This window comes from Sus scrofa, chromosome 15 (genome assembly GCF_000003025.6).
Source record: "Sus scrofa isolate TJ Tabasco breed Duroc chromosome 15, Sscrofa11.1, whole genome shotgun sequence".
In the NCBI taxonomy this organism is placed as follows: Eukaryota; Metazoa; Chordata; class Mammalia; order Artiodactyla; family Suidae; genus Sus; species Sus scrofa.
Genome location: NC_010457.5, coordinates 77,467,390 through 77,484,306, shown reverse-complemented (window position 1 = coordinate 77,484,306; position 16,917 = coordinate 77,467,390). Strand labels below are relative to the sequence as shown.

The 16,917-nt window shown below is 39.9% G+C and overlaps 1 protein-coding gene across 12 annotated transcripts in view; it reads left to right on the top strand.

Annotated features, from left to right (window-relative positions):
- METTL8 (methyltransferase like 8) overlaps positions 1-7,078 on the top strand; it is an 87,264-nt gene extending 80,186 nt beyond the window's left edge. For 11 of the 12 annotated variants that reach the window (XM_005671965.3, XM_005671963.3, XM_021076464.1 and 8 more), the window contains 4 exons: positions 1,041-1,180; positions 4,973-5,079; positions 5,223-5,288; positions 6,075-6,502. In XM_005671965.3, the coding sequence (XP_005672022.1) occupies positions 1,041-1,180; positions 4,973-5,079; positions 5,223-5,288; positions 6,075-6,265 (504 nt within the window). In that variant the 3' untranslated portion in view covers positions 6,266-6,502. Of the gene's footprint in view, positions 1-1,040; positions 1,181-4,972; positions 5,080-5,222; positions 5,289-6,074 lie in introns of all 12 variants that reach the window. The other variant, XM_001925591.5, reaches the window with a different exon arrangement.

Genomic DNA, 16,917 nt, shown 5'->3' with positions numbered 1-16,917 from the left:
TGGGAAACTTCATATGCTTCCGTGGAGTCTTTAAAAAAGAAAGAAAGAAAGAAAGAGGCCAGCACCTCCTAGAAGGTAATATTCCAATTTATGTTCCTAGAGCTTTACACACATAGCACATAGTAAGCACTCATTAAATTAAAAATTGGGGGGGGGGAAGTCTGAAAAGACGTATATTACAAATCTAAAATGTCTTAGACTATCAGGAAAATAGGAAAATAGTGGTGGGAACTTGGCTTTATGTAACCAATTCCCAAATGCTAATAAGCATTATCATAGCAAAAAGAATAACTCAGGAAATGGAAAAGGAAAGGGAATTCTCCTAACAAAAATGTATAGTAAACACACGGAACATAATTTCTGATAATGGAGTTAATAGTTTTTCATTGTAGACATTTTCTAAAATTCTGAAAAACCCAAAGGGGAAATTAAAATCCACCTATGATTATGCTTCCTGGAGTCCTCAGGTGAATCAGTGTTAGTACTTTGTATATATCCTTCTGGTGTTGTTTTAATAGGGAAATTGTGTGTGTGCTCTAATGCCATTTTTAAAAATAGCGTCTTTATTGAGATATAGTTCACATACCATAACATTTACCATTTTCAAGTATAGAATCCAGTTATTCTCTCTATTTGTGCAAACATCACCACTACGTATGTTGATTATGTGCCATAGGATATTTATATTTTAAGCCAAAGGAGGCATGAAACACAGAGCCCGGGACCATCTCAATGTCTCAGAAGTAAAACAGGGTGGGCTTCCCATTAACACTGCCTGTTGACTCAGAAATGACTGCCCTACCCTGCTTTTTAAATTAAAGAGGGATTGCAAAGTATATTTGTTATCAAGTCCCAGTGCTAGATTTAATTTTTTATGACATCTTGAAATAAGCTAACAGAATACATGATTGGAAAATCAAATTTGTAGAAGAAAGGCGCTTTGAAGAGGTTAAAAAAAAAATGGACCTTTTTAATTTAAGAAAAATATTCGTAGTCTGCTGACACCTTTTTTGTCTCTCTTCATTCCTTTATCGTGACAGTCACACCCATCTTACAGAGCAGCCCAGTGCTGTGCTTTTGTTCATGACGTTTGTGACGATGGCTTAGCCTACCCTTTCCCAGACGGGATCCTGGATGTCATTCTCCTTGTCTTTGTGCTCTCTTCTATTCATCCTGACAGGTAAATGACTACGACGAAAGGGCAGAGCACACGTGTACAGCCCCTTTATCAGGAGTGGTTTTCAGAACTATCAAAGCAAAAATGACAATTCTGGAATTTATTATTTAGTGAACTACATTATGTATACTATGCAGCCTTTTAAGTGCGGTTTTTCCTTTCGTCAGACTTTTAGAAACTGGTCAGACTACTTCATTAGTGAGCTTTCTGTCACTGTCAGAATGAAGTGAGCATCTTCTGGCAAAGCACATACCTATTAAAAGTGACAGTGCTTCAAGGAAATTACAAATTCAGAACAGCCTAATAGACTCCCAAGAGGAAAATTGTACTTGGTGATCAGAAACAAACATCTTTGATTTAACATCTTGCTGAATGTTCTTGAAGAGGTGGGCTGTGAATCTGTTTGGCTTCACACAGGTCTGGGACAGGCTTTAAAATAATTTGTTTTAAAGAAGCCCACTGGGGAATTAGGGGGTTATCAAGATTTACCAGATTAACCTGGGACCTTTATCCTCTAAGGGTGGCCTAGTGCCATCATTTAAATATTTATGGCTTAAATCTTTTTGTTCCCTGTTTTGAAATAATAAATACAGCTTTTCTTCAAAGAGGAGCCCAAGGAGCTAGTACCAGCAATTAAAATGATCACTTTTCTTAAAATTTCACTACCTCATATGTTTTAAGACACATATGTGGCAAGTGTCAGAGGTTGTGCCTTCATAAGTTTTCTTAAAATTGGATTTTCATGATCTTCTGGTAGTCAGCACAGACTTGGCACCCGACTGCTTTTTGTTTGGTGAATGTGACTCTTACCCAAAGAAATCGAGTTATTGTGTGCATCTTTCTTTGCTATTACAAGGTCACGAGGACCCTTCATAGTCCTTTCACTTCTCATTCAGAGATGAGCAAGTGGAATTACTGGTGGAAAAACAAATTAGACTTCCAGATAATGAATGAAATAGATAATTGCACCTGGTGTGATATATCAAGTTCCATGAAGTTACTTTTCCCTCCCAGTTTCTATAACCTATTTCTTTCTGTTAATCTGTTTATACTATTGGCATTATTCAGGTACTTGGTGAAAGATGTCATCTCTGTATTTTGTTTCATAGTTAAAAGGATAGAGTAGGAGGGTAGTGAACAAGATTTTCTATCTGACACCCATAACAGGAAATGTTTAAATTCAAAATAAGACCTCAAAAAGATTATTTGACATTAGTTTAGATGATGTCTTTTTTCATGATTTAAATTGAACATTAAAGAGAAGGGGAAGCAGATGCCTTGGGAAGATTGTTTTCATAGTACGTATATTCATTCTATTTATTTATTATAAAATAAGTTCAGATGTATCGTGTTAAGTAGCTACTTTCTTACCTACCTAGAAATGATCTAAAAATAAGATGAATAAGTAGAAAATGGGTAAGAGTAAAGTAAAAAGTAAGGCAGTATCTTTAGGGTCATCCGGCACCATGGTAGTAGATTCAGACCTAGGAAAATTCTAGCAAAGTGTCTTCTTGCTACCTTGGAAAATCCATGCAAAAATGAATGACAAGTGATTAGCTAGATTTTGAATATGAGGTTCCCAGCTTAAATAGGAGTAAACCATAGAAGGCTACAAAAGAAGAGATAACTGTCTTTCTTGTTACAGAAATAAAAGTATAATGTATTTTCTAATGAGCCGAGCATAAAGTAGATAGTCAGTACTCATTTTTAAAATCGCTTCTTTTCCTTCTTCTCTCCCTCCATCCAGAGGTAGGTGAGGATAGCAGAGTTGGCCCAAGTCATATTTTTTTTAAAAAAGGAGATTTCCTCCATTTTTATCTTGTCCATCTCACCCCCAACCCACTCGCACCTGCATTTCTCAGAAAATGTCTCTGGAACTACAAAATGAACCAAGACAGAATAGATGGTAAGAGAAGCAGCTCCCATCTCTTGCCTTTACCCACACACAGATGTTAAAGGACAGTTGGGAGGAAAGGATTTGCAGAAGCAGGCTACATGCTGAAGTATTTGGTTCTTTGTTTTTCTGTATTTTTGTTTCATGCTTGTTTTGCAGATAATTGCAAAGCGATTTTTCTCTGTACATAAAACATTTATCCTGAAAGTGAACATTTTAAGGTTTAGATATGGTTTTCTTTAATTGCCGAGTCCTAAGCATGTAAACACAGTGTGAAAATAACCTGTAATAAAATAAACAAGGAAAAATGCTTTTCTTTTTCTCTCTCATGTACTCATGTTCCATTTTTTTTTAAAGATTTTCTTCTAATCATGCCACCTTTTTCTGTCATGTTTCTCTCTTCTTTTTTCTCACCACCTACTTCCTTCATAGCCTGACATACTTTCACCCATGATTCCACTGAACAATGTTTTAATTGGAAGGACTTTACAGATTAACAGATCCAAACCCCTCATTTTAAAAATAGGGAACCCTCAGAAGCTTTAAGTTGCTTGGATAAGGCAGAGACGACGAGGATTAGTACACAGGCTGCCATTTACCATTCTCTGCCCAGGGCAGACATTGATAACTGATTTTGTAGATTGTCATTCCCTGTGAGTCTTAAGAGTCCTTCTCAAAAGAGCTCTGTAGGCAACCAATGCCAGTCACTTGTCTTGATAGGAGATCCGAAATCTTTGCTATCTCTTTTTATCACACATAAAGCCTTGAATGCTTAACCAAAAACATTAAATCAAGAGCAGTTACAAGTGGTCATATTTGATTGGGAGACAGACGTGTAGAATAAATAGTAAAAGAAAGAAACTAAAGGCTTCCCAGTATTGTGCTGGGACTTGGAATGTGAATAGAATTTAAATAGGCAGGGAGTAAGGAGAATTCTTTGAGGGGAAACCACGTGAGCAAAGCCATGGACTGCTAAAGCCTAGCATGTAACAGTTTGCTAGAGATGCTTCAGATTAGGAAGTAGTGGGAAAGATGTTGGAAAGATTGAGGCCAGTTGTAGGGGCTCAGCTAGGAAACTAAGATTTTACCCTATGGATAAATCATGAAAATTTGAGCGAAGGCATGATTTGACAAAACCATCGTTTTATGCAAATAATTCATCAATAATATGCAGGAGGGATTGGCAGGGAGAAGAAAGTTTGTTGCAAAGTAATTCTGTTTCCAGCTGGAAGAGGTTGGAGTTTGTACTAAGGGAGTAGCATTGGAAAACAAAAGGGAGACAACATCAAATATACGCCATTTAAAAAAAAAAAGAAAAAAGAAAGACATGCAATTTGATGACCAAATGATTGTGGAGAGGATAGAGGAAGAAGAGAAAAATAAAAGAGGGAAAGGGCTTAAAGATTTCTCTGGGGTGTTTGGTGAGTGATGGTATCTTTTAACTAAAGAAAGAAGTTGGGAGGTAGTAGCTAGTTTTGGAAAGATGACCCCTGATTAGATATGTACAACTTGGGACGGCTCTGGCATGTTTTTTTATCTTGCAAGAGAAGTGAAATGACTTCAGTTTTTTCTGCCTTGGAACCACCTTAATTTGCTATAAATATCAGGAATGTCTATATGGTTTTGCAATTTAGCTTTGACATCACACCTCAAGCTCTGTGAAGTTACCACTCTGGTTATTTGGGTGATTTCTTGATATTCTAGGCTTTTTTAACCTGATTATTTAGCAAGCGGGTATCCTTTTTTCTTTCTATACAAAATATTTTTGGTTTTGTTGCCCTTATGTCTGTGGCTTAGATTTCTTTGTTGTCATCAAGCTTTGCTTCTTTTATCATTGAGAAGGTTAAATGTGGCATATAAAACAAGACTTCCACAAACAGTCTTTTGCTTTGTTTTCAAAGGATGCAAGGTGTTGTGAAGCAGCTGTCCAAGTTACTGAAACCTGGGGGGATGCTGTTATTTCGGGACTATGGAAGATATGATAAGACTCAGCTTCGTTTTAAAAGGGGTAATGGTATACAGTTTGAAATTATTTTCATGTGTTTTAAAGAATGCCATTGTTTACATTTCATGTCAGTTTTATTGGTGGTGGTGGTAGTTTCTTTTTTTTAAGAAACATTAAGTTTCTCTTGTCACAATTTTTTTTTTTAGGACACTGTTTATCTGAAAATTTTTATGTTCGAGGAGATGGTACCAGAGCATATTTCTTTACAAAAGGTATGCTTATCTATAAAAGGAAATAATTAGCTGGGGTTTTTTATTTAAAAAACAAACAAGCAAACCCACCTCTCCTTGGGTATTATTTGTAGGGACAAATTCAAAAGCTCTAAAAATGAGGCTTTAATAGTTGATTAAATATTAAATGCCTTTATACTTTGGTGATTAATACCTGTTGTAAGTAAGCTTGAAAATGGCCTTTTTTTGCCCTTTCATCTTTTTCCAGTTGAAACTGCTTTAAAGAATCACTTGTTCCTCCTCATAACCAAATGAAGTTTCCATTTTGGAGGTACCATTAACCCAGATAGGAAAATATTCGTATGATGTACCACTACCAAAAGAAGGAATTTGATTTTCAGAGTCCATAGAAAATGACTTATCTCTAGTCAATTCCTCATTTTTAAAAAGCATTTAAAATGAATCATACATTCAGGCACTTTCCCCAAACGTATGTGAGTACCCTTATAGTGTGTCATTTGGGATCTCTGCAAACCAACACAAACACAAAACATTGAAAGCTGCAACTAGTAGTGTTATATATCTATTTACAACTGCTGCGTTCAACTGTTTATTCTTGGTGCATTTGTGTGAAGTAGAAGAAACCCATTTGGTGTCACAGGTTTCCTTTATCAGTTTGAACTAGAGAGTGTTTCTTGGTGTAAAAATGAAATTTAGGTGGTCCGTCATTCCATGAATTTCCATTCCGTTCTATTAATGTCCCATTGTTCCTGACCGAACCCTCCCTCATCACATATCATACATTTGATTGCTGTTTCTATTCGACAGGGGAAGTCCACGATATGTTCTGCAAGGCTGGGTTAGATGAGAAGCAAAATTTGGTTGATCGTCGCTTGCAAGTTAATAGGAAGAAAAAAGTGAAAATGCACCGAGTGTGGGTCCAAGGCAAATTCCAGAAACCATTATACTTGACTCAAAAAAGCTCCAAACGGGTATTTTCCGTCCTTTCTCATGGCTGAACTGTGTATCATGTTAAAGTAGAAACCAGAGGATCACACTCTTCAAAGTCTTCTGTAAATCTTTCACTTTTGAAAAGACAACCAAAAGAAAAAAATGTGTATATCCTGCTGTTTACCATGGGTGAGCTCTTTTGTGCATTTGTAAGCACATGCAAGTGATTTGGAAGAAAGCGCACTATTATTCTGTGTTTTCAATCCTTAATATACCCAAGCTTGTTTGGATTTATTACGTCTTAACCATTTTGTTTCTTCTTTGAGTCTTATAAGCATTCACTTAAGTTCCTGATATTAAGGATTCTGAGAAACCATAACTTGCCATTTTCTAGAAGTGAGAAAACTCATCTACTTTATTTATGCTTTAGTTAAATACAGTTGAACTTTTCTCCATTGTTAACTGATAGCAGAGAGGCAGCTCACCTTGTTTCCAAGGAAAGTCACGAGGCCAAGACAAAGGTATATTGTTTTTTGTTTTGTTGTTGTCCGTCTCAAACCTTTGTGTTTTTTAGGAGACTAATGTCTGAAATAGAATTTTAGTTTCTCTTTCCTTAAATTGGGGAAGTATGAACATTGTTTTCAGGCTATTCTTAGGTATACAAGTTGTAAGCCCTCTTTAAGGTAACTGTTATACCCAAGAAAAGTCTTCAATTATAGCAATTAAAAATGTATTTACCACTTTGCTTCAGAGAGGATATAGGTTGGCTTTCAAATTGCACTTGGTATAAATGGAGTTTCTAAGACTGGTCTTGCATTCATTACCTAGTACTTGCATTGTACTGAATTACATAGAATAATACAACAAATAAAGCTGGCTAAGCAAAATGTGTACATCCCAAGCCTCTAAATCATGATCCAAGATAATATACAAGTAAATACTCAAATAGGGAGCTTATCAGCTAAACGTTGACTATGAGCCACAGAAATCTGGAAGAAAATCTTTTTTTTTTTTATTGAGGTATAGTTGATTTATAATGTGCCAATTTCTGCTGTACAGCAAAGAGACCCAGACATACACATAAATACATTCTTTTTCTCTTATTATTTTCTATCATAGTCTATCCCAAGAAGACAGTCTCTTAGAAAGACCACCATCAGAATGATCAGTTACAACTGTTTTTATAACTTAAAATTCAACTTCCCGGGAGTATTCGTATGGCGCAGTGGATTAGGTATCCCCAGCATTTTCACTGCAGTGGCTTGTGTTGCTGCTGTGGTGCAGGTCCCATCCCCGGCCCCAGAACTTCCATATGCCTCAGGTGTAGCCAAAAAAAAAAAAAAAAATTCAACTTCCTGGAAGAATGTGATAGGTCCAGTTTGGGTCATGGATTCATCTCTTGACAGGCTAGGGCAAGGCAGCTTATTTGATGGCACCACCAGTCTATATGGAATGGGGGAAAGTTCCTCAAAGGAAAATAAAAATGCTGTCATCAAAAAGAGGGAAGGAAGAATTTCCATTGTGGCTCAGTGGGTTAAGCACCTGGCGCTGTCTCTAGAGGGTGCAGGATCCCTGGCCTCGCTCAGTGGGTTAAGGATCCAGCACTGCCGCAAGCTGTAGCACAGGTCACAGATGCGACTCGGATCCTGTGCTGCTGTGGCTGTGGTGTAAGCCAGAAGCTGCAGCTCCAGTTCGACTCCTAGCCTGGAAACTTCCATATGTCACAAGTTCAGCCTTAAAAAGAAAAAAAACACAACAAAGAAGGGGGGGATGCTGCCCAGGCACAAACAACATGCGTTGGTAGCAGTGGTGATAATGGTTCTGAAGAGAGAGAAAGATCAGCTGTAGAAAGGAAGGGGGAGAATCAGTGTCCTGAGAGAAGGTGAGTGTCAGGCTCATCCTTGACCATATGTTCCCAGAAGATCATGAGAAAACAGGTATGTTTGGTTGAGACATTCATGATCCAGAATAGTGGAGAAAAGATGAGGGGGGCATCAGTTTGCGGACAGCCTTGAATAAAGTCTGTGTTGAGTTCTAGTCTCTGGACTGGAGCCATCTGAAGGTTGTTTCTGTTTTATCCTGGTCATGGCATGTTATAAACATAGAGAGATCGACTGAGGAGACAGCTGTAGAATGGAATCCAGTGAGGTCAGAGATTGGAAAGAAGACAGCATAAGACACAAAAATGTGTGTTTTTGCACACATTTGCCTTGGTGGCAAGGCCTCAGAAATACAGTATCAAAGTTTCTGCTTAAGTGTGCAATAAATGTAAAGTTAGAATTTGCCCAAGACTCCTAGCTCCATTGTATTTCCTAATTGAAGTATACATTTAAAAGCCAAACTAGTAATGAAAGTATTCTATACAACAAGGGCAGTTAGATAAGTTAATGTTGCTATGGGAACCCCAGCAGCTCTTCTTGTGTCTCAATTTAAAAATCATGGCCCAAGGTGGTTTTAAAAACAACAGAAGGTAAAATTATTCCCACATTCTCACACATGTAAATTGTACTGTCTCTCTCAGTCCTAAATAGCAGATTCAAGCCAGCTTCTTGACTGGCACAGTAAAATCCTGCTTCGTGTCTTTCTATAATGTATTACAGCATGTAGTTAACCTTTAGAAACTTCAAAAATACATCAACCAAATTTGGACTGTGAGACACTTAACTGGGCTCTTTTGGGCTCTGTCTAGCATAGACCTCCTATTCCACATGGCTGCTCTTCAGGCCATTTCTACCAGTGTTTTCTGCTTATCTGGTCAGTTTCTCTGTCCCTTAGCCTATCTCAATCAACCCCTTACTTGGAGTTTGCTGCCAGACAAGAATGTAGATTTTTGGCAGGGGAAAAAAAGAGAGAAAGACCTGATTTGTTATACTGCCTATAGATATTAGGAAATCACGAAATGTTGCAAATGTATCTGCTTGGGTATTAGGTTCAAGTATTTGATAACTGCTTGAAGTTATCATTTTTCCCTCCTATCAATAGAGCTAGGACTAGTTATGTAGGTAGAGTTTAATATTTAAAAATTCATCTGTTGAGGGAGCTGAATTTCAAAAGGACCATTTTCTTTCTAACAGAAAAAGCTATCTTCCTTCATCTTATAATGCAGAAACAATGAAATATGCTTTATTAAAAATGCACCTTCCATTTTCCTCCATTTCTAAAAACACTTTTGAGCCATTTTCCAAATGTAAAAAATTCTCACACGCATAAAGTCCTGTTTCAAGAAGGTTGTGAGAAAGCCAAGGTAACAGTTTCTATTATTAAAAGTTTTGCATTTCGGTATGACACATTTGTCGTATTGAAACAGCCAGTTAATGTTGACTTCTGAGAACTTATTTGCTTTGCTTGTCTCGGTTCCATATGCTTTGTCTCTACATTACAAACACATCGAGGATTCTACCGTCATGCAGTCTAAATCTTTGCTATACTTGTTTGTACATGAAAATTATTCACACAGATGCGAAGAGCTGCCCTCCTGGGCATCTGAACCATTTTCACCATTAAACTTCAGGTAACTTCAGTTCTTGCCCCAAATTCCTATGCTGTATTCCTTCTGCTTTTCCAACCCATCAAAGCCAAGTTCTGAAGCCGGACTATATCATGCCTTGTTACTTCTAATTGGTTTTAATGTTTATTATGCTCCTCACAAGTGTAGATAAACTTCACATTTGCATCATTAATAGACCTCTTTCAGCGCCTCAGCTCCTTCTGCTTCCTGTCTCTTATTAGTCATCAGTGGATGACATGCTGGCGTGGGTATTCCCCCACCTTGTGAAAGTGCATTGTAAAATCTGAAGCACTGAAGAAATGTGAAGTATTGTTATTAGTAACAGCATTTACAGCCTACAAGGCAGTACACAGAGTACTCCAGCAACAGAAACTTTTTCCATGCTTTTATGAGACCCTGTGAGAAAGACAGTAAAAATACATGGAAAAGGATTGCCTGGGAGTCAGACAGTGAAGCATGGGTCCTGGTTCCTACTGAACCACTAAGCTGCTCTTAATTTAGCTCTGAGTGCTAAGTCCTTTATAGACTACACTTTTATATACCACATTATTCCTTCATTTAATCCTCTGTCTTCTATAGATTAGTTGTTATTATAACTATTTAACAGAGGAGGCTGGGGCTCTGAGGTATTGGGTACTTTGCCTAGGACATCACCACCAGTCAGTGGCAGAAACATAATTTGGACCTGGAACTGTATGATTCCAAAACCCTTCCTTTCATTAATGCACTTTCAATTGATAGACTCAAATGCTGCTTGAGAAAGCTGCTGGAGAAGAAAAACGAGCTCCTGAATCAAGCAGAATTATAGCAATGGGTGGGAGTTTGGATCAGACTCTCTTCACTTGACAGCTCATTCTGGATCCAGTGAGTCTATGAAGTAAGTAAGTAGCACTTGTCCACGGCTACAAACTGGGAAGGCAGAGAAGGAAAGGAATGGCGGGGAATGACAAAGCAAAAGCTTGCAGTCGGTTCTTTTCAGCATTCTGCATGTGTTTACTTCTGCTCTCACCCCACCCCCTTCAGGCTTCAGCCTTCCGCTTGGCTCCCCTCCAGAGCACCCATCACTTGCACACTCCTCACTTAAAGAAAAAAATCAGTCTGTACTGCAAGGCGGGGGTGAGGGGGACCCTTAAAATGCCCTCAAAGGGATTAGCTCCAGCATAATCAAAAATATGTGATCAGGGAGTGTCAATAATAAAATTTGAGTGAAAACATCTTTATTTTAAAAATTGTATGTACATCAATGCCACATTAATGCCAACTCAAGCATGAAATGTTGAGCATTTCTTGGAATATGGTTTGGGATTTGAGAGGCACACAGCTACCTGCAAGATGATGGCTTTGGTGTAGTTATAAATATAAATAGAAGTAAAATAACAGTTGCATCTTCATTTGTAATGAGTATATACTGTGGCCTCAAAGCTACAAAGGAGAGAGGATGCCAAGGTCTGTCTTTCATTAACATATGCCTTAAATGACAGAGAAGAGGTGTTAAGACAAAATTACTTTTTCCTCTGAGTATGAATCAGCAACATGCAGTAACAAGCAAGTAATAATAGTTCTTCGTGTGAATGCCTACAGAGGGCAAGAAAAACAGCATCAAATGCAAGTTCACCTGCACAAGAGGCCCAGGAGGCTTAGCCTACAGCGCCCTTGAGCACCATCCTGAAGTGTTTCAGGGCACAGTGGCCCCAACCCTGGTGGCAAGCCAGGTTGGCACGAGCTGCATGGACCACATTCAAACCTCCAGATGGTCAAAGACAGCCCACCCTCAGCTGCTCTCACAGCTCATCAAAAGCAAGCTACGAGGCACCACCACTGTTCAAGAGTTTAAAACAGCTGCTTTGGATTCTGCAGTGCATGTGGTTTCACAGCCACTTAACCTTTAGTGAGGAACAGCTAGAGGCAGGCGAATGGATAAATACATGTTAACATTACATAAGGAGGAAAAAAATCAATACTATTTAGAAGCACATGGAATTCAAATAGTCACAGATAGTGTTTAGTTAGCTGTGTCCTTGGCATCCCAGTGATTTGCATCTTTCTCTTTGATTTTCTCCAGTAGGTAGGCACCAAGCAGAGCCTGAACTCCATCCAGAAAGTAGAAGCTTTCCTCTGAGTATGAATCAGGTGTTACCTACCAAATTAAGTGAGCTATTGATTGCCTCCTAAAAAGCCCCAAACATCTCTCCTATTTGGACTGATGGGGTTTAGTCCAGGAAAACCAAATTGTGTTTTCCTCATGCAAATTCTTTGGGAATGTTTTCAAACCATTTCTTCTTTATGAAACTTCCTAATTCACTGCAGAAAAAGCAGAATTTTTTTTTTTTGGTTAATCTCTATGAATTAATTGTTGATTGCTTCAAAAAAAATTTAGGGACGGGCGATCACCCTTCCAGTCTTTAAGCCTTTCTCTTTGGGAAAAAGCTCTAAACTGTAACTTCCTAAAATGATGAGAGTCTGTTGAGTCACTTGCATTTGTTTGCTGTTTATTTGTCCTTTTTTTAAATGCTGTGTAGTTAACACAAGCAACATTGTGCCATTGCTGCCTTATTTCTCTCACCCCCTGCCTCCCAAGAGTGACTTGTCTTTCTCCCAAGGCCATCCTGCTATACAGAACTCGAGAGCTCACCAAACACCTGTACTTATGGCCCCTCCCTCAGGTGAGCTGAGGCAGTGTCCCCTTAAGCAGCAATTGGAACTTGCCTTGAAAGCCCGAAAGAGAATGGCTGAAATTGCCAGTGTCACTTGCCACACTGAAGCAAGGAAATTCGTCTCCAAGGATAATAGTGTTTCTCGTGGCTCATACATCTTCCTCCACAGCCCTCATTTATTTTAATGTGTATCTTCCACTTTGACTCTCCAGAAGATATTTTTAAAGGTTTGTAAAAAATCCAAACGAAAGATGAAATTCAGGATCCAGAAAAGCATTTCTTCTGTTTCTCCTGTGCATGAATGTATTCTTAATCAACCAGTCTTTCTGAGCGGTCTCTTCATTTGCTGCTTTGTTTCATAACAGAACACTTGGGCTCTGGAGATTAGGGAGACAAAGCCTCATTATGGCCATCCTTGTTTTACTCCCATGTCTTATATGCTTTCTCTTCCTAACTCACTCTCCAGGTGCTTCTTTCTCTTGCCAAATAGTGCAAGAAAATACTTTTGCAGATCTTTTGTTTACTTAAAAAAAAAAAAAAAAGCAGAAAAACACTGATCCAGCCTTTCCCATTCGGGAGTGCTGCTCATTTCCTCACTGGCCTTTAAAGTCTGGCTCAGTAGCAACCTGGGGATTCGTTTTCTGCCCAGAGTGAACGGAGCTGGGTGCCCAGCAGTCCCATGCTGGAATGAGAATTAAATTCTGCTCATTCCCTGGATAAGCAAGTGGATGCTTTCCTCATAGATTTTTTTTTTTTTCTTCTTCTTCTGTTCCTCGGAGTTTTAATGTTTAGTCATTTAGCTTTGGCTTTTTAAAAGATATTTTAGTAGTGTTGTTTCTCCTCCAAGTGCATGCAGAAGCTGATCATGGGCACAGAGAACCTCTCAAGAATAAAGAATTCCCTGTTTGCTGTTTTTTACCTCCAATGAAAATGATACATAACCCATGCAGCGCTTACCCCTACTGCAGTTCCATTACCAATTGCCTGGCTTGGTACAGGAGGAACCATAACATCTAAGGAATTTGGCTCGAGCTACCTCATGCTCTAGATCCCCAAGACTGCTGAGTTAATGAAGCTTCGGTTATTATTCAACTGAACGTTTTCTTATTTCATGTAAGTGTTAAACATCTTGCTGTTTCTTCTCTTTGGCACATTTACATTACTTTTTATTATAGACCCAGCTATGCAACTGGGTCTATACCATCATTGTGTATATGTGAATACAAGTTACTCTTGGTTCATCCTACCTTGGGGAATTTATTCGTAGTTTGTTATGAGGTGTCAGTAACTTTCCAAAGAGACTGGCTTTCTAAACCTGGAGCCAGTCTTTTTATATAAAATTAATGCATTTTTATATTCAAAGATGTTTGAACTAGGAAAGTTGGATGATAAATAGAAAGCGACTGACAAAGATCTTAACTACATTGGGGTGGGCATTGTCTTTAAGGTCTTAATCTTTAATATTAAATAATACGGCAGAGTTCGCATTGTGGCTCAGCAGGTTAAGACCCCGACATTGTCTCTGTGAGAATGAGGGTTCGATCTCTGGCCTCCCTCCCTGGGTTAAGGATCTGGTGTTATCACAAGCTGCAGCATAGGTCACAGGCGCATCTCGGATCTGGTATTGCTGTGGCTGTGGTGTAGGCCAGCAGCTTCAGCTCCAATTGGACCCCTAGCCTGGGAACTTCCATATGCTGCAGGTGAGGCCCTAAAAGAAAAAAATAATAATATGGCAAATAAAATATGATATGTGTGTGGGTGGTGGTGGGGATTACAGACAAAGACAATGTCATTGGTATAGATGAGGTGCAGTTGAAGAAGTGTGCCATGTCAGTATGGTGACAAGGAATCTAGGGTCAGTCATTCCTCTAAAATTCAGCCAAGCATAGACAATGACCACTAGGAAGGGCTACCAGCAGAAGCAGCTGGCACTCTAGCTTAGAGAAAGTAGTCAGTGTTCACAGCCAGAATAGCCAAATATGGTTCCAGTGACCCAAAGAAAAATGCAAAGTCACAGAAGATTGTAGCAAGAGTGACTTCTAACTGAACCGAAGAGAACTAGACTGTAAGCTTAAATGCCCCCTGGCCTGGCTCAGGAAGAACCAAAGAAAGCTCACCGAGTCTTGGGAATAGGAAGGTTGCAGAGGCCATGAGCTCTTGTTTCTGTGTATCTGAACTGGATCACAGAAATGGCCCTTAAGACATTTTGTTCTTGATACTTTTTTTTTTTTTTTTTGCCATTTCTAGGGCCGCACCCACGGCATATGGAGGTTCCCAGGCTAGGGGTCTAATCAGAGTTGTAGCCACCGGCCTACACCACAGCCACAACAACGCCAGATCCAAGCCACGCCTGCAAGCTACACCACAGCTCACGGGAATGCCAGATCCTTAACCCACTGAGCAAGGCCAGGGATCGAACCCGCGACCTCGTGGTTCCTAGTCGGATTTGTTAACCACTGCACCAAGACGGGAACTCCATTTTGTTCTTGATACTTTTTTAGAAGAGCAAAAGCTTGCCTTTACCAGATTCTTACTTTTGATTCCAGAGCCCTTGTGTTTGTTTTCCACCATGACATATCACACACAGTATGACTTTATTGTCCTCATAAACCTGGGAAGGTGGGGTACAGCTTTAGGATAAACACACCCAGAGAGGTACAGGTGGAAGGAGACATTGGCCAGGCCAAGAGATTGTCCTCATTCCCCAGTGTGACAGAGGAGGGTCTAGCTCCTACTTTGCAGAAGGGAAACAGATTAAGTATTAGTATAAATAGAGTCACCAAGTGATTCAAGATCTGCTGACCCTCTGCAAGGAAACAAACAGAGGGCAAGGGGAGAACACAGGCCAGAACAGCCTACAAGACAGTGCCACAATCTGCAGTCACCACTATCTGGTGAGGTTTGAAAGGCTCCCAAAAGATTACCACTATATTCCCTGCCAACATTTTAAACGAACTAAGGAAGACTAAGGGGTCAACAGATGAAGATTAAAATATAAACGTAACTACTGCTGAAGCTGATCCTGGAGAGACTGGCTCAGGGTGCATGAAAAAAGCTCTCCCCCTAATAGTGAACCCCAGAATCAAGACCCCTAGCCGGACAGCCCCAAGATTCTACTCATGGGGGTCTGCCCTTGTCAAGTCTTTTTTACAGAGTAGTTGGCTTCCAAGAGAGAGTGAAAGAGGACTAGGAGAAAGATGCCTAATTCATTTCCCAAATGAATTATTACCTCAGTCATTTCACCTCTCCCAGGGATGAGGAAGACAGTTGCTGTCCCTCTCCATGGCAAAAACCAACAGGAGTGGGAATTGCCTAAACGTTCTGTAAGTGCCAGGTAAAATGTACCCCACACACACTGAGGCTGGAGCAGTGTGGAATGGCCTGTGCTTTGTCCTTTTGTCACTTTCTGAGTCGTCTGCTCAGAGACACACCAGCATTTACCTGTAAGCCTGCGGCAGCTTACCTGGTCTGGAAGCATCTGCCTTTGTGATAGGTGGACTCTGTACCCATCAGATGCTTGTACGTGGTTAGAATATTGGAACTGCAAACACAATGAATACTGGAACAATACTGAACCCTACAACACTAAAATCTTTACCAGATTGCCAAATAAATGGCCAGAAGGTCTAGCAACTCTGCCAAGCACCACGTCTACCTTGACTTAGTGTACCCCAGCACTTCCCAAACTATCTGAGGTGAAGGACCAGTGGTTGCCTTTGGTTTTGTCCATTTCCAACCTGTCACAGACCAATACTTTTGTAAAACACAATAAAGATGGACTAGTAGGGGAAAATCCACTACCTGGCATTGTTTCCTGGTCACTGTCCTCGCCCCACAATCTCCTATGACCCCCCCCCCCCCAGGCAGCAAGTGTGTACCAGCTGCCTGTCAAGCATTGCTCTAGGTTTGGGGAATGAAGGGATGAACAGAGAAAAAGTATAGATAGGAGTTCCCGTCGTGGCTCAGTGGTTAACGAATCCCACCAGGAACCATGAGGTTGTGGGTTTGATCCCTGCCCTTGCTCAGTGGGTTAACGATCCGGCGTTGCCATGAGCTGTGGTGTAGGTTGCAGACATGGCTTGGATCCCGCTTTGCTGTGGCTCTGGCATAGGCCAGCAGCTACAGATCCAATTAGACCCCTAGCCTGGGAACCTCCATGTGCAGCGAGAGCGGTCCTAGAAAAGGCAAAAAATAAAAATAAATAAATAAATAAAAAGTATAGATAGACAAACCCAAGATTTTTGCTAGATTCAGCAGATATAAACTTACTCAGTCTTTGTACTTACCCATCAAGACTGGGAATGAAACGGTTCACAGACCAGCACCCAACCACAACCCACCACTTGAGCTGCTCTGCTCTAAACCACAGAGAGACTAAATCTATGTCACAGTATTTGTCCAACTTGGCCTCCTGAGCCCTATTGTCTCTCTTCACCTCAGGGTGTACAGTGCCAAGGCCTGGGCCCTTGCACCTAGAAAATGTTTGGTCCAGATGTTCCGTGCTTTCCACCAGTATCTTTTTCATTCCGTTGTCTTTGTTAAGCACATAAAACCACAT